Source organism: Canis aureus, chromosome 9 (genome assembly GCF_053574225.1).
Source record: "Canis aureus isolate CA01 chromosome 9, VMU_Caureus_v.1.0, whole genome shotgun sequence".
Classification (NCBI taxonomy): domain Eukaryota; kingdom Metazoa; phylum Chordata; class Mammalia; order Carnivora; family Canidae; genus Canis; species Canis aureus.
In genome coordinates, this window is record NC_135619.1 from 13,642,922 (window position 1) to 13,661,407 (window position 18,486).

An 18,486-nucleotide genomic window follows, 5' to 3' on the forward strand; every position below is an offset into this window, starting at 1 on the left:
CCTGCATGGAGCCTGCTTCTCCCTCTGCCTGTGTCTCTGCCACTGTGTGTGTGTGTGTGTGTGTGTGTGTGTGTGTGTCTTTCATGAATAAATAAATAAAATCTTTAAAAAAAAAAAAGAAAAATCCCAATGGAAGGGCATTCTACAAAATACCTGACCAGTATCCTTCAAAACTGCTAAAGTCATTAAAAACAAGAAAAGTGTGAAAAACTGTCAGAACCAAGAGAATTCAAAGGAGACATGAAGATTAAATATAATGTGCTATCCTAGATATGGTCCTGGAACAGAAAAAAGACATTTGGCAAAAAGTAAGGAAATGGGAATATAGACATTAGTTAATAATAATGTACTATATCAATATTCATTGTAATAAACATACCATACTAACATAAGATGTTAATAGTAAGGGAAACTGGGTATGGGGTATATAGGAATTCTGTGTACTGTCTTTGCAGCTTTTTCTGTAAATCTAAAACTGTTCTAAAATCTATGAATTTTTTAAAAATCAGTGGGCCACAATTAGCATTTTTCCTCAGCATTTTACTCTGGTAGTTTTCAAATATACTACAAAGTTGAAAGAATTTAACAGTGAATGTGAATATGTTCACCACCTAGATGCTGCCATTAACATTTTAGCATACTTACTTTATCGTATATCTAACCATCTATCTCTTTATCTGTTAATTTATCCTAGTTTTTGAGTGCATTTCAAAGTATATTTATAGATCTCAGTATACTTCCCTGAGATACTTCAGCATATATATTATTAGCTAGAGTATTTCCTTTTATGTCAAAGTTAAATATAATGAATACATGAATCTTCAATGTACATTTGGTGAGTTTTGAAAAATCCATGAATCGGGTACCTGGGTGGCTCAGTTGGTTAAGCATCTGCTTTTGGCTCAGGTCATGATCCCAGGGTCCTAGGATTGAGCCCCACATCAGGCTCCTCATTCAGCAGAGAGTCTGCTTCTCTCTCTCTCTCTGCCACCCTCCAACTCATGTGCACTCTCTCAAATAAATAAAATCTTTTTTTTTGAAAAAAAAAATCCACATATCTATGTAACTCAAATCGCTCACAACTACATTTTTTATAAAATGTCACAAAAATCACTAGAATACAGGGATCCCTGGGTGGCGCAGCGGTTTAGCGCCTGCCTTTGGCCCAGGGCGCGATCCTGGAGACCCGGGATCGAGTCCCACATCGGGCTCCCGGTGCTTGGAGCCTGCTTCTCCCTCTGCCTGTGCCTCTGCCTCTCTGCCTCTCTCTCTCTCTCTCTCTCTCTCTCTCTGTGACTATCATAAATAAATAAATAAAATTAAAAAAAAAAAATCACTAGAATACAATACACACAGTATGGGTAGGTATTGTTTGATGAACCTTGTATATATATATATATATGAATCAGATATATATGTACCTGTATGCTGGGTCACAATAAAAAGTGTCACAATAAAAAAGTAAAAATCACTGGTCTTTTAGGGTGACAGGTTTTGTAAGATATAGCAATGAGTTCAAAGACAGGATAGCCAACTCTTTATGATTAGCAAGAGGGGACTGGGATAGGCAGGCTTCACTGAAGAAAAGGTAATATATTATCATAATGATATTTGCTAACTCTTAATGTAGCCCTTACAATGTGCCCACTGCCAAACCCAGTTCTAAGAACATTACATATACTAGCTCCTCTAATCCTTACAACCCAGAAGCCAAGTATTATCTGTTATTATTCCCATTGTACCTTTGAGTATTAAAAGGTGAAGTAACTTGCCAACAATCACAAAATTAACACTCAAGCCCCAGTTCATGCCTTTGACTATTATAATGTTATGAGGACTTTATGTTTTCCTTGTAGAAATTTGCTTTTTAACTTGGAGGATTTTATTTCAGTCACTTTTATGGGACCAAAAATGTTTTTGTCTAAATATGTGTGTGTGTGTGTGTGTTAAAATAATCTGATTCTGAGGTATAGAAAAAGTGTTTAGAGCTAGAAAGGATATTAGCCATCATAAAATACCACTTTGATTGCTAGAAACTTCATACTCTACTGCTTTCATGCATTGTATTGTTTGCTGTTTTCCAAATTAAATGTGCAGCAGCATTAGAGAATATCGACTTGATCATTCCCAAAGCTACCTGAAATTGATGCTTAGTAAGCTTAAATGAAAGTCTAACAACACTAATACAATGAGCGAGGCAGGGAGCGTCAGATTATGTATGAGTCAGGGGACCAGAATGCAAGACTTCACTTTACCTCTCAGATTATCCATTTTCCCATCTGCAAAATGAAGGGAGTGCACATCTGGGATGACAGCTGTAAGTAAGGTGCCTATGTCACCACACCCCGCTGCCTAACCTGTAACTGACATTACTAATCATTCGTGGCATCCTTTTGAACCTGAACATTTCCAGAATCCTTCCCAACACAGTGCTCAAAGCAGCTAATACAATTAGCCACAGTTGGCACCCAAACTAAAATCTATTTGTCATCTTTGGCTATGACAGTCTGTAAAGACTTCCGGTTCCAGCTCCCAGAATACACCCTCAGAAATATGAAAACTCTACCCATTTCAGTATGTGTTTCAGCCTCTCTTTTCTCTAGGCATTTGGTTTGCATCATATAGTATCATGGGACAGTGATCTGCTCCTGTTCTCCTAGGACTTTCCCTAACTCCCTCATCTTGGCCTTTAGGCATCCTGGCACCCTCTGCATAAGGCTTTCCCCAATGAAATCTCCCTTCTTTATCTGTCCTTGATTCACACAGGCTCTTGGGTGTAGAATCCCCTAGGATCTACTAGCCGAGGGGATCAAAACATCTTCCCCAGCCTTGTGTGTTGTTGAATGCAAAAAGTTTTATAAACAAAGACGTCCATATCCCCTCCCTGGCCGCTCCCAGCACTTGTCTAAGCATATTCTTTCCTTACTGCCCTACCTCAGTTTCATAATTATTTGATTTCTCCCCTCCCTGATGATTAGTAACCAGGATAGGTGCTTAAAGCATTCATCTTCTGTTCTCAAATATGTACTTGTTTCTGAGTCTCCACACTGTGTATTTCGACTTTGTGTATTTTATAATAGAGTTTACAATTTTACTTGTCTGCTTTATTACCACTGTGTAATCCTACATTATAAATTGTGTAATTGTTTATGAGCATACAAAAAAAAGATGATGTATTCGAGCCTTTAGATGCCTTCAGCTACTATTTTCAAGGCTTGCATCCTAATGAGTATCAATTCAACACACCCTTGTTTGTCATCCTTGCTCTTGAAGTCAGTGGGAAGGAATGCTGTGCTTGTTAAGGTGGAAACCAATTTGATCTGTTGGTGTAACATCTCAAGGGGGTCATTTTACATCTCATTTTACCACTTAACGCAGCCAGGGCATTTAAAGGCAAAGGTCTGGCCATGAGTACCTTTGAGACAATATCTTTCTTTTTTTAATTAAGATTTATGTATTTATTTGAGGGGCGGGGGCAGAGGGAAAGGAAATAAGCAGATGCCCCACTGAACAGGAAGCCCAATGCTGTTTGGGGCTCGATTTGGGGATTCGGTGATTCGGTGCTCAGGTTCCATCCCAGGACCTTGAGATCATGAGCTGAGCTGAAGCCAGGAGTCAGACACTCAACCGACTGAACCACTGAGGCACCTAAGATAGTATCTTTTTCTTCTAGCTGGCAGTTGGAATCCAGAGTATAAAATTGTAATTTCTAACTTGTGTGAAGATTTGTTTTAAAATAACTTTGCTAAAAGGGAATAAAAGAATGGATGGTAACTTAATTTGCTAGTCTCCAGCCAAAACTTACTGGCAGTAATTTGTAAGGAGAATAAAGGCAGCACTTAACACCAAATGACTAAACAGAGGATGTTGCAATCCCACCTACAGTAGTGAGCTTATCTTCCTGGAAAAGGGAGTAGATGACCACAGGCCTCCCCCATGGCACAGCTGCCATGTCCCGGGCTGAGCTGGTCTGCATAACATCCTGTCCTGTGCCCTGAATGAACACGGCAGCTCAGGCTTTGCCAGACTGGGCCTGGCTCTTTCTAGCTCTTCATGTTTGGAATTGTTGGGAGATAACCACCTGTCTGATAGGGTTTAGGAAATAGGAGATGAGCTGGGAGAGCAAAGAATAATACAAAATGTAGTCCAAGAATTATCTCATAATCCGTTGCAACTTTTCTGTAAAATTATTCCAAATTTAAAAAGTTCATTTAAGAGGGGCGCCTGGGTGGCTTATTCAGTTAAGCAAGCGTTTGCCTTCAGCTCAGGTCATGATCCCAGGGGCCTGGGATCAGAGCCTCACATTGGGCTCCTAACTCGGTGGAGAGTCTGCTTCTCCCTTTCTTTCTGCCTCTGCCCCTCCCCCTGCCTGTGCGCACTTGCTCTTTCGCTCTCTCTCAAATAAATAAAATCTTTTTTAAAAAGTTCATTTAAGAACTATTATTGGGCAGCCGGGGTGGCTCAGCAGTTTAGCGCTGCCTTCAGCCCAGAGCATGATCCTGGAGACCTGGGATTGAGTCCCATGTCAGGCTCCGTGCATGGAGCCTGCGTCTCCCTCTGCCTCTCTCTCTCTCTGTGTGTGTGTGTGTGTGTGTGTCTCATGAATTAATAAATTTTTTAAAAATAAAAAAAAGAACTATTATTAGTTTTTGGTCTTTTGCACCAAATTTTCATAGATATTACAAAATGTAAATATGATACTTTCAGGTGAGTCGAGGCAGCTCTGAGGCTCATGACAAAAGAAGCACTGGCCATTGGTCAACATTGTGCTCTTTTGCCCTGATCCTTTCAAAGTCTATAGTAAGTATAGGAGAACCAAACACAAGATTCAGTACAGGGACACCTGGGTGGCTCAGCGGTTGAGCGTCTGCCTTTGGCCCAGGGCCTGATCCTGGATTCCCAGGATCGAGTCCCACATCGTGCTCCTTGCATGGAGCCTGCTTCTCTCTCTGCCTGTGTATCTGCCTCTCTTTCTGTGTCTCTCATGAATAAATAAATAAAATCTTAAAAAAAATTCAGTATAGCTGATTTAGGAATAAAATTGCAAGCATAACTGTTGAATGATGGGGACGAGTTAGGGAGTGTCATGGATGCAATTAAATTTGCTTAACTTCTGAGTTGCATCTCATTTCTGACACAAGAAATCCAGAGACTTTGGGCACCCTGCCATCCCTGAACTTCAATTTGATTGGCCTTAGAGTGGGGATAACACAAGTACCGGCCTCAGAGAATTGTGAGAATTAAGTAATATATGTAAATTGCTTGGCATAGGACCTTCCATAGGAATTGTTAGAGGGCCTTGGTGGGGGACTTCGGCAATAGTGGAGATTACTACTACTGCTTCCAACATTGATGGAAGAACTACTTCACTATAGATCTTGTCCCTACTGTCCATAAAATAAAGTTCATATTCCTTAGCATGACTTTTTTCCTAAGGATTTTATTTACTTATTTAGTTGAGAGAGAGACAAAGCACAAGCAGGGGGAGGGGCAGAGGGAGCTGGAGAAGCAGGCTCCCCACTGAGCAGGGAACCCATGCAGGTGAGCCACCCACGCACCTGTCCTTAGTATGACTTCTAAAGCCAGTTTTATTTTTTTATTTTTTAAAAAGATTTTTGTTTATTTATTCATGAAAGACAAAGAGAGAGAGGCAGAGACACAGGGAGAGGGAGAAGCAGGCTCCAGGCAAGGAGCCCGATGTGGGACTGGATCCTGAGGCCACGGGATCATGCCCTGGGCCAGGGGCAGGTGCTCAACCGCTGAGCCACCCAGGCATCCCCTAAAGCCAGTTTTACTTTATGTGAGCAGCTCAGTGTCCTGCAGCCATTGTTCCTGCCCCCTGAACAGCATCTGCAGTGAACTTTCCAGAGCTGCCCCTATTTTTTCTGCCTCAGAGTCACCCCTGTGGATCATTCTTCCAGATCTTGCTTAAATGCCCCTCCTCTGGGAAGCCATTTCCAACTCTCCCATCCTACCCGTCCGTGTACCTCAGAAGTACACCCTCCCGACTACAACTCATCTTGTACTGCTGTTGCTTGTTTACCTACCCGGCACCTTTGCGAGGGGTGAAGATCAGAAAGATCAGAAATGACTACTTCTTAAAAAAAAAGAAAGAAATGACTACTTCTTAATTTCCCATCAGACAGAACTTTGTAGTTCTAGTACAAATGCTCCCCACTCTGCTTTTGATGTGCTGGATTTTTGCTCAATCAATGAGAAAATGCTCATATTCATATCCTTTTGAATATTTGCAGAGGCTGAAGAAAAATACCCTAGCCGTGTATGGATAACCTCAGTACAGTCAGTAGGTTGAAGAAAATTAGACCACCAGTTGTGTGACTATCTCATCTCTTGACTTGTCCTCTCAGCTATCTCCAAGTCTGAATCTCCTAAAGAACAAATTTTCAAAAAAAAAAAAAAAAAAAAAGAACAAATTTTCAGGGAACACTGGGTTACAAAAAAGCAGGGGACAGCATTCACTCAAAGATCTTGTATCAATGCCATACTCAGCAGTGAGCAGTTAACATCCCTTTTGGGAAACCTCAATAATTTTCAGCTTATAAACTTTTTTTTTAAGATGTTATTTATTTATTGAGCATGGGGGGCGCAGAATGAGTAGGAGAGAATCTCAAGCAGACTCCCCATTGAGCTGAGAGCCCATCCCACGACCCTGAGATCATAACCTGAGCCAAAATCAAGAGTCTGGTGCCTAACCAACTGAGCCACCAAGATCCCCCTCAACTTACAAACTTTTTAAGACCTTTCTGCATTAGACTTGAGTGGTGTTACCAATGTTTTTGTAAATATTTACTGTGTTTTTTACTTCTAACAATTTTGTGCTTTAATAAAGTGTTCTAAACATTACATAAAAATAGAAGTCACCACTTCTTTTTTTTAAGAATTTATTTATTGTTTCTAACAATAAATCTGTCATCTTTCAATGGACACCAAGGGATGAATGGATAAGGAAGATGTGGTCTATGTATACAGTGGAATATTACTCAGCCATTAGAAATGACAAATACCCACTATTTGCTTCGATGTGGATGGAACTGGAGGGTATTATGCTGAGTGAAATAAGTCAATCGGAGAAGGACAAACATTATATGGTCTCATTCATTTGGGGAATATAAAAAATAGTGAAAGGGAATAAAAGGGAAAGGAAAGAAAATGAGTGAAAATATCAGTGAGGGTGACAGAACATGAGAGACTCCTAACTCTGGGAAACGAACAAGGGGTAGTGGAAGGGGAGGTGGGCAGGGGGTTGGGGTGACTGGGTGATGGGCACTGAGGGGGGGCACTTGGTGGGATGAGCACTGGGTGTTATGCTATGCTATGTTGGCAAATTTACCTCCAATTAAAAAAAAAAGAATTTATTCATGAGAGACACACAGAGAGAGGCAGAGACATAGGCAGAGGGAGAGGCAGGGGTCCCTGCAGGGAGCCTGATTCAGGACTCAATTCCAAGACTCCAGGATCATGACCTGAGCCAAAGGCAGATGCTCAACCACTGAGCCACCCTGGCATCCCGAGGTCACCACTTCTTTCTCTTTGTATGTTCTTGGTACTTGACACATAATTGGTACCCAACAAAAATGATGAATCTAATGAACAAATATGAATAGCAATACTGGGGAAATTAAAAAATGTTTTGGAAGAGGGGAGCCTGGGTGGCTCAGTCAGTTAAACATCCAACTCTTTATCTCAGCCCAAGTCTTGATCTCAGGGTGGTGAGTTCAAGCCCTGCATTGGAGCCTACTAAAAACAAACAAAAACTTTTGGAGGATAACTAATGAAAATTTATGTTTAGTTATTTCATATTTTATTTTATTTTATTTTTAAAGATTTCATTCATTCATGAGAAACACAGAGAGAGAGAGAGAGAGGCGCAGAGACACAGGCAGAGGGAGAAGCAGGCTCCACTCAGGGAGCCCAACGCGGGACTCGATCCTGGGTCTCCAGGATCAGGCTCTGGGCCGAAGGCAGATGCTCAACCGCTGAGCCACCCAGGGATCCCTAGTTATTTCATTAAACCTCATTTAGCTCATTTGAGTGAAAAACAGTATTGTTATTTATTTACTTCTGGTTCCTCTATAGAGCACATCTAATATTATTCTTTGAGATATTTGACCTTAGCTTTTATTTGTTCTTTCACCCTTCAGGTTCTAATTACAGGCACCTCTTGACATAACTTTTGAACTATCTGGAAAAACACTGGCCAGAAAAAAAAAATGATAAAGTTTTTCCTAATGGTGAATAAACAAGGACAGACCCGACTTTCTAAATACTATGAACATGTGGAGATTAATAAGCGTACACTTCTTGAAACGGAAGTCATAAAGAGCTGTCTCTCCCGATCCAGTGAACAAGTAAGTTTCTGGTTCTGTCTTTTATCTCTGCGTTCAACTTGGCAATGGCAGATTTGTTATTACTGAGTCTCAAGGGCCATCATTTTCTTCAAACTACATTCTTTTCAACAGCTACTAGGGAAAATAACAAATGGAGTGAAATGAAGACTGAAGCATAGCTCTCTTTATGTCCCCTTAAGGAAAATACAAATAAGGAAAACCAGGAAAAGTCTTGAGTTCTTATTTAGGTCAGCAGATTTGTCTCAAATTTATTCCAGCTCATAGGCATATCTTCTTTTTTTGTCTGTATGAATGCAGCCCTCACAACTCTTAGGAGTGCTTCCAGCAGGTGGCTTTCTCTAAGCCAAGAGATAAAGGTCAGATGATTGGTTTATAGGTGAGCACTTGAGACCCGCTTTGTGCCAGAGGATAATAGTGTGATTCTCACGTAGAGCATAATTTTTTCCTGCTTATCATTTTTGTAAACTTAACACCAATGTAAAATGAGAACTAGTGATTTAAAAAACAAAGCAAATTTGAACTTGTCTTTTATTATGTAGATGGAGTAAGTGGAAGTTAAAAATTCCTACAAAACAACAAATCTATCCATTCTGTCAAAATAGAGGTTAGGTACAAGTAGGAATTTTAGGAACTGGGCCTATTTTTACAAAGAAGTTTAATTGGAGAATTACTTAATCGGGGTCCTAAACTTTGAGTTCACTGGAAATCACTGAACAAATTGCAGCAAAAGCAGAAAGCTTGTTTAAACCACCCATTAATGTTGCCGGGTCTCCATTTCACAGCATATGCAGAAAGGCTGCCTGCGGGCACCACTGCTAGGTCTTAAAATATTAAAGTACATCAGTGCTCAGAAGTTACATGTTGGAACTGTGTTTCCCTTGGCTTCTAAATTGATTTTCCAGCGTCCACATCTCAGAGTCCTCTTTGAATTACTACTTTGGCCTGCCACGGCACACACGGCTTGCTTCATGCAGTTGTCAGAGGGAAACAGGAATGGTTAAAGGGCTGGGTGAAGAGCCTCACTTGAAGTAAAGATAAACTCGAGAAGCATTTCTGTTGAATCTTTCTGCAGAATACAGGCACTGCACAGTTTCAAACACCATCTTCACTGATACATTACCTTTTGAAATATATGCCTTGGAACGATATTTTTGAAGCATTCTGAATTATTTTAGATTTTAAAAGGAACCCACTGGGCTTTGGGATAATTAGGCACTGAAGTAACACAATTGCAGCTTAGTTTTTATTTTATCCACAAAGGTGCTTTGGTACTTTTTTTTTTTTTTTTTTTTTTTAATGTCAGAAACTCCCAAGAGGCTTCGAAAAATGTTCTTTCAAATAGGTTGTGTTTCCTTGAAAGATCCAACTGAGCAGAAATCACACTGGCTCTACAGTGAGCCAAAAGCAACAGAATGGTCCTGCACTTCTTACCTTTATCCTAATTTCAAATAAGAGCCTCAAATTCCTGCATTTTATAGGTTGTCAAGTGGTTTTCCCATGGAAGAAATTTCATAATTAAAACTAACAGCTTAATCTCCAGGAGCTTCTGGGCACCCAAGAGCAATCATGCCAGTGCCAACAGCCACACAGTTCATGCACAATCACATTTGGCCAAGCACACCCAAAAATCCAAAGGAAGGGCAGCACTGCGCCGTTAGCCTGCTATCCAATTCCCATCTGCCCAGGGCCATCCCCAAACCCTTTGTACAATGGCTGTAGGAGAGAGATGAATTGGAAGGGAGTTGTTTTATCCACAAGTCAGTGGTGGTAACTTGTTATTAATTCATAGGAAGCAATGTTTACAATGGGAAATTTTCTCTAGCATCTGCCCCACAAAAGCCAAAACTTTAAATAATTTATAGAAGAGTCTACATTTATTCTTTTCATCAGTCTAAGAAAAAGAAATCAGGATTCTTTTTGCATGTGTGTATGCTGTGTATATTTGGTTGTTTGGTGGCTATTAAATAATACAAAATGCAATCTCTAATTGCTTCCAAAAGAGCCTATGGGAGATGAAAAGAAGAAAACCTTCTCTGTCATGTTGGCTTATTTTAATGTTGAGGCAGTTTAAAATGCTGATTATTTAGTACCTTTGCCTGCTGATTTCTACACAGAGTGAAGCAAAGGAATGAGAAGGATTAAGGTGGGAACCCATGTGGCTGCTCCAATCGTTTTTTCCTGGACCCCCTCTCTGCCTCCCACTAGAGATGCTTCCAAGTAGTCCCCTGAATATTGTGAAAAAGCCATCAACAGGCAACCAACAAAGATTGTGTAACATTTTAATACTGTATATTTCTAGGAATATGTTGACCCATACTGAAATCAGAACCTAGAAATTATGCAGGCCTTTTTGAAGAGATCCTTGGAACCATAGGAATCAATGTCTTTTTTTTTTTTTTTCTAGTGCTCTTTCATTGAGTTTAAGGATTTCAAGCTGATATATCGACAGTATGCAGCTCTCTTCATTGTGGTTGGAGTTAATGACACAGAGGTGAGATAATAGAGGAGCCTATGGAAAATGCAAGAAAATTAGGAATGACAGACTGATTTTTACTCCCCTTAAATTGTCATTTCCTACTCACCTAAGAGTTCTCTTGCTTGACTCTTGGAGGTCTTGGTTTCTATCAAGGCTAGGGAAAGCTATGTGGAAGAAAAATACCTAGGATTGTTCCTGGATTGGAGGAGCAGCCTGTGGGGAAGCATAAAACTCCAGAATGCTTTTCCCAACCCTAGGCAACACCAGTGTCTTGCCCTTGTTCTGTGTGGCACAGTGGGGCAGCTTAGACAGGTAGAGGCCAATCAACTGTAGCATTAAATATAAGCTGACATATCAGAAACCTGAGCAAACTGTAACAATGATTGTGTTGTGATTGAATTTCCTCAGATTCAGTCTACCTTTCTAGAAGCATCAGTTTCAAGTCAACAGAACCTATGGCTCTGGAATCCCTGCAAAGGCGTTTAAGATTTAAGATACTTCAGAATTTCAGTTGGTTGTTTTTTATCTGTGAACCAGATTTTAAGGTAGTTTCCCATCTTCACAAATGGAGAAGTGGTGGCATGACAAACGTGAAATGTTGTTTCAGCCAGTTGATGACAAAGTCAGGGAGTAGACCTCAAAACCTAATCTGGTTTCAGTCCCACTAAATTCATTAGGGACTTAAAATCTTAAGGTTAAGGCTTTCACTGTTCCTTCTGTTCATAAGCTTCTTTCAAACAAGTGAGTCGTAGAACTACTCTGAATATTTGTCAGTGTCTAATTTACACATGGGCCATACTAAAACTAACTGTACCTTTTCTTGTTTATTTCAGAATGAGATGGCAATTTATGAATTTATCCATAACTTTGTGGAAGTGTTAGATGAGTACTTCAGCCGAGTGGTAAGTCTAATGGCTAAAAAATGTTTTTTGCCCACCGCCCAACTTCCCAGAAATGGGTCTGTATGAAGAACCTGTGTTAGTATAGAGCTTTAATATGTAAAAGTTAAAACCCAGATGATGCCACATTTTCTTTACCTTTCCTTCTGGCTTATCCAAAGTGCTACAAAACCTATGTGTGCCTTATGTTCTTCTTTATAAAGAACCAGTTCTACAAGACTAAGAACCGCTTATGTCTTTCTTTTAATTAAGAGACTTTGGGGCACCTGGTTGGCTCAGTGGTTGAGTGTCTGCCTTCAGCCCAGGGCGTGATCCTGGGGTCCTGGGATCAAATCCCACATTGGGCTCCCTGCATGAAGCCTGCTTCTCCCTCTGCCTATGTCCCTACCTCTCTGTGTCTCTCATGAATAAATAAATAAAATCTTAAAAAAATAATAATAATTAAGAGACTTTGCTATTTAACTTACTCTCTGTCTCTTTTCTCTCTTTTTTTTTTTTCTGTTTGCCTTCCTAAGGCACTAGGAACCTTTTTAGTTTAGCAATCATTTCCGTCCAAATCTTTGCTTTAATGATCAAAACCAACTCCCCTTAAGGAATACATGAGTTCCTTTCCAGCAGCCCCCTTTTTAAAGATCTTATTTATTTATCTGAGAGAGAGAGTGTGTGTGAGTGTGTGTGTGTGTGTGTGTGTGTGTGCGTGCATGTGAGAGTGGGGAGAGGGGCAGAGGAGGAGGGAGAGAATCTCAAGCAGACTTCCCCCTGAAAGCAGAGCCTGACATGGGGCTCAATCTCACCACCCTGAGATCATGACCTGAGCTAGAACCAAGAATCGGATGCTTAGCTGACTGAGCCACCCAGGTGCCTCCCTGTTTTGTCTTTAAAAGACAAAACAAAAAACCCCAGAATTTTGAAACACAATTAACATGCCCTGATACTCACGCATTTAATGTATATTAGGTTTTAGTACTTCCACATAGTTGTGCAACCATCAGCACAATTTTAGAATATTTCATACCTCCAACAAACACCATAGCTATTAGCATTTCCCTCCCAGCAATCCCCCTCCCTGGGTCCAGGCCCTAGGTAATCGTCAATCTACTTTTTGTCTCTATGGGTTCGCCTATTCTAGACAGTTTATTTATATAGAATTGTACAATATGTGGTCTTTTGTGGCTTTTTTTTTTTTTTACTTAGCATATGTTTTCAAGATTCATGTGTCACACAATTCATGTAACACATGTTATAGCATGTGATGTGTCAGTACTTCTTTCCTTTTTATTGCCAAATAATATGCTGCTATATGGATATGCCACATATTGTTTATCCGGCTAATAGTTGATGGACATTTGGGGGTTAATGGTACTTTTGCCTATTATGGGTAATGCAGCTTTGAACATTTGTGTAAACATTTTTGCGTAGCATCATATTTTCAGTTTTCTTGGGTATAATATACCTAGGAGTAGAATTGCTAGGTGATGTGGTAACTCCACGTTTAACATTTTGATGCACTTTGTTTTCCAAAGTGGCTGCATGATTTAAATTCTCATCCACAGTGTCTGAGGGTTCTAATTTCTTCGTGGTCTCGGCAAAACTTTTTATTATCTGTCTTTCTGATTATAGCCATCCTGGAGGGGATGAAGTGGTATAGAGGCCAATAAATTGTGGTTTTGAGGGATGCCTGGGTAGCTCAGTGTTTGAGTGTCTGCCTTTGGCTCAGGGCATGATCCTGGAGTCCCAGCATTGATTCCCGCATCGGGCTTCTTGTGGGGAGCCTGCTTCTCCGTCTGCCTGTGTCTCTGCCTCTGCCTCTCTGTCTCTCTCATGAATGAATAAATAAAATCTTTAGTGTGATTTTTTTTTTTAATTTTTTATGATAGTCACACACACAGAGAGAGAGAGAGAGAGGCAGAGACACAGGCAGAGGGAGAAGCAGGCTCCATGCAGGGAGCCCGACGTGGGATTCGATCCCTGGTCTCCAGGATCGCGCCCTGGGCCAAAGGCAGGCGCCAAACCGCTGCACCACCCAGGGATCCCTAAATAAAATCTTTAAAAATATATATGGTTTTGATTTGCATTTCACTAATGCACAGCAAATATTGAGCATCTTCTCATGTGTTTATTGGCCATTTTTATATCTTCTTTGGAGAAATGTCTGTTTAAATCCTTTGTCCATTTTTCAGTTGAATTATTTGTCTTTTTATTGTTGAGCTGTAAGAGTTCTTTATATATTTTGAATACAGATCTCTTTGAATTGATTGGATAGAAAAATCTTTGAACTAATTGAATACAAATACAAATATTGATAGGTATTTGGTGGAAGAAATTTTCATTTTTTTGGTAGTGTTCTGTGAATTACAAGAGTTTTTAATTTTGATAAAGTTCAATTAATTTATTTTTCCTTTTTTGCTTATGTTTTTGGTGTCATGTCTAAAAAGGCTTTGCCCAACCTAAGATCATGAAGATTTACTCCAGTGTTTTCTTCTTCTTCTTCTTTTTTTTTTTTTTTAAAGATTTTATTTATTCATGAGAGACACAGAGAGAGGCAGAGACATAGGCAGATGGAGAAGCAGGCTCCATGCAGGGAGCCCAATGCAGGACTCGATCCCAGGATCCCGGGATCATTACCTGAGCTAAAGGCAGATGCTCAACCGCTGAGCCACCCAGGAATCCCAAGTGTTTTTTTCTTTTAGTTCCTACATTTAGTTCTTTGATCCATTTTGAGTAATTTTTATATATGGTGTGAGGTAGGGGTCTAACTTCATTCTTTCGTATGTAGATATCCAATTTTCCCAACACTACTGATTGAAAAGATTTTTCTTTCTCCCCAGTGAATTGTCTGGGCAACCTTGTCAAAAATCAATTGACCATAAATATAAGGATTTATTTCTGAACTTGCAGTTCTGTTGCAATGATCTATATATTTTTCCTTGTGCCAGTACTACACTATCTTGACAACATTAACTTTGTAGTTAGCATGAAATCCAATATTCTTTTTATTTTATTTTTTATTTTTTCCATTTATTTATTTATTTATTTATTTATTTATTTATTTATTTATGAGAGAGAGAGAGAGAGAGAGTGAGTGAGAGCGCGGCAGAGACACAGGCAGAGGGAGATGCAGGCTCCATGCAGGGAGCCCGACGTGGGACTTGATCCAGGACTCCAGGATCACGCCCTGGGCCGAAGGCAGCACTAAACTGCTGTTTTACTCTACTCCGGTAGGCCTTCCTGAGCCTTGGTTAGACATTCGTGAGAGATAGTAGTGGCACAAAGTGAGTTCTCAAAGTTGTTTTGCTTCTTTCATTTTGCTTGTAAATAAAAGGTTTAGGAGGGAACTATTTCAGGCCGCTTCTTCCTGAGGCAGTGAGGGGACTCTGCTCCCTCGTTTGATTTGCGTTTGATTGCATTTCACTAATGGATAGGGACTAAATTCTGCTAACGGCAAAACTCATGTTAAAAAGTTACATCTTGGGATCCCTGGGTGGCGCAGCGGTTTGGCGCCTGCCTTTGGCCCAGGGCTTTGGTCCAGGGCGCGATCCTGGAGACCCGGGACGAATCCCACGTCGGGCTCCCGGTGCATGGAGCCTGCTTCTCCCTCTGCCTGTGTCTCTGCCTCTCTCTCTCTCTCTGTGACTATCATAAAAAAAAAAAAAAAAAAAAAAAGTTACATCTTGGACAGATGCAATGAAATGCCGGGACACCTGCACCCCGATGTTTATAGCAGCAATGGCCACAAAAGCCTCGGTGTCCATCGAAAGATGAATGGATAAAGAATATGTGGTTTATGTATACAATGGAATATTACTCAGCTATTAGAAATGACAAATACCCACCATTTGCGTCAACGTGGATGGAACTGGAGGGTATTATGCTGAGTGAAATGAGTCAATCGGAGAAGGACAAACATTATATGTTCTCATTCATTTGGGAAATATAAATAATAGTGAAAGGGAATAGAAGGGAAGGGAGAAGAAATGGGTAGGAAATATCAGAAAGGGAGACAGAACATAAAGACTCCTAACTCTGGGAAACGAACTAGGGGTGGTGGAAGGGGAGGAGGACGGGGGTGGGGGTGAATGGGTGACGGGCACTGAGGGGAGCACTTGAGGGGATGAGCACTGGGTGTTATTCTGTATGTTGGCAAATTGAACACCAATAAAAAATAAATTTATTATTAAAAAAAAAGTTAAAAAAAAATAAAAAATAAATTTAAAAAAAAAGTTACGTCTTGGGACGCCTGGGTGGCTCAGTGGTCGAGCATTTGCCTTCGGCTTGGGTCATGATCCCAGAGTCCTGGGATCGTGTCCCACATCATGCTCCCCTGCAGGGAGCCTGCTTCTCCCTCTTGCCTGTGTCTCTGCCTCTCTGTGTGTGTCTCTCATGAAAAAATAAATAAAATCTTTAAAAAAAGAATTTATATCTTCAGGGGTGCCCGAGTGGCTCAGTTGGTTAAATGTCTGCCTTTGGCTCAGGTCAGGATCCCGGGGTCCTGAGATGGAGCCCTGCATTATACTCTCTGCTCAGTGGGGAGCCTGCTTCTCCCTCTCCCTCTGCTGCTCCCCCTGTGTGTGCTCTCTCTCTCTCTCTCTCTCTCTGTTAAATAGATAAATAAAATCTTTAAAAAAAAAAAGTTATATCTTCAGTCTAACTCCTAATACCTGAAGTAAAGTTTGGCAAGCTACTTCTGCATGGGACAGTCAACTATTCTGTTTTCATTGCTTTGGTGCAGTGGTTCTCAAAGTACGGTTCCTGGACCAGCAACATAAACATCACTTGGGAACTTGTTTAAAAAACAAACTGTGGGGGATCCCTGGGTGGCGCAGCGGTTTAGCGCCTGCCTTTGGCCCAGGGCGCGGTCCTGGAGACTCCTGATCGAGTCCCACGTCGGGCTCCCAGTACATGGGGCCTGCTTCTCCCTCTGCCTATGTCTCTGCCTCTCTCTCTCTCTGTGTGACTATCATAAATAAATAAAAACTAAAAAAAAATACGTTAAAAAAAAAAAAACTGTAGGCCCACCCCAGAATATTGAATCAGAAACTCCGAATTGAGGTTCAGCAATCTGTGTTTCAACAAGCCTTCTGGATGATTCTGATGCATGCTTAGATTTGAGATCCACTGACTTAATGCATAAGGAAAGCTGGAAAGCTGCCTGTGGCCTGTGAGATGGTTGTGCATCTAGCTAGGCGGAGTTAGTGCCGCTGAAGCTGGAAGAGGGAAAAAGGTCAGGCCATTCCAGAGACTGTCCATGAGGGGGTGGGGGACATTAAGGCTGGCTTTTTTTTTTTTAAGATTTTATTTTATTTATTTATTCATGACAGACACAGAGAGAGAGAGAAAGAGAGAGAGAGAGAGAGGCAGAGACACAGGCAGAGGGAGAAGCAGGCTCCATGCACCGGGAGCCCGACGTGGGATTCGATCCCGGGTCTCCAGGATCGCGCCCTGGGCCAAAGGCAGGCGCCAAACCGCTGCGCCACCCAGGGATCCCCAAGGCTGGCTTTAAAGTCCATCTTTCTACCGACTGCTCGGAGAGAGTGCCACAACTGAGCACTGTCTGATAGAACTTTCAGCCACTGCAGAAATGTACTGTACCTGTGCTATCCAGTGCAGTAGGCACCAGCCACATGTGGCTTTTCAAAATTTGAAATGTGATTAGTGTAAAGGAGGAAATGAGGAATTTAATTTTAATTCATTTGATTCGCCATATGATGCTGGTGGTTACCATACTGGACAGGATAGCTGTGGCTCCTGCCTAAACACAGTAACCACTCCCTTAAGACAGACTGGTTTGCTGGTTTGCAAGTCAGGGTTTGTGACTCAGAGCTGACCATGATTAGCCATTTTAAGGGAATACCTATCAAGAAGAATAACATTTCCCCAAAATGTAATATTTTAAACCTGGGATAATCATGAGTGAGTCCAAGCAGTATCATTGCTAAGGTTTTTAAAATTACCATTATTATATTCGGTGACCGAGAATAAATAGCATGTTGCTGAATTCTTGCTGTAGTCCTGGGGAGAGAGTCAGTGACCACATAAACCACAGAAGTAAAGATTAGAATTTAATTTAAACTGGTGACTACACAGGACTCCAGAAGTACTGTGAGATGGCTCAGTTTAGGATGACAGCAGCAAAAAGAAGAGAAAAGAGGAGGGAAGACAGTACTATGGGAAAGAAAATAGAATCTGTCCCACTCGGAGAATGCCTTGTCATCTAAGATTTATTTTTAGGTTTGTGAGTTTTAAACATTCTTTCTGAGACTATTTTAATCTTAGTTTCCAAATCTTAAATTTGGAGATGAGTCTCATGCTGTCTGGGCTGAAAGAAGCATCTCAGCATCATATTTCAAAACAAAAAGACAACCCAGTTAGCTTCCATGGAGGCAGTTTTGCAGGAGAGGATGGTGGGGTCAGGGTTGTCACTGCTTCACTGAACAAACCTTAAGTCCTTTCAGATATGAATTTAACTGTTTACTTTTTTCTTCATGATTTTTTTAATGATACAAACATCTAAGATCGTTGAAAAAAATTAGAAACACATATAAGCAAAAAGAAAGGGGAGAAGATCATGAGTAAGCCCATGACTTACTGATATATTATTGGGTACATTTCCTTTTAGACATCGTATATCTGTCAGTATCTAATTGTGTCTGTATCTTTCTCTATGTGTACATATATCCATGGGATAATACTGTAGATCCCCTGCTGTAACTTGCTTTTTTTACTTAATGGTGTTAATACTTAG

The 18,486-nt window shown here is 40.7% G+C and overlaps 1 protein-coding gene across 18 annotated transcripts in view; it reads left to right on the plus strand.

Moving 5' to 3' along the window:
* The window catches only part of AP4S1 (adaptor related protein complex 4 subunit sigma 1), an 82,432-nt gene that overhangs the window by 22,415 nt on the left and 41,531 nt on the right, over positions 1–18,486 (plus strand). For all 18 annotated transcript variants that reach the window (XR_013385949.1, XM_077908932.1, XM_077908925.1 and 15 more), the window contains 3 exons: positions 8,163–8,369; positions 10,774–10,860; positions 11,679–11,747. Coding sequence is in view for 17 of the 18 variants with exons in the window: in XM_077908932.1 (XP_077765058.1) it covers positions 8,232–8,369; positions 10,774–10,860; positions 11,679–11,747 (294 nt within the window). In the remaining variant the exon portion in view is untranslated. The remainder of the gene's footprint in view (positions 1–8,162; positions 8,370–10,773; positions 10,861–11,678; positions 11,748–18,486) is intronic.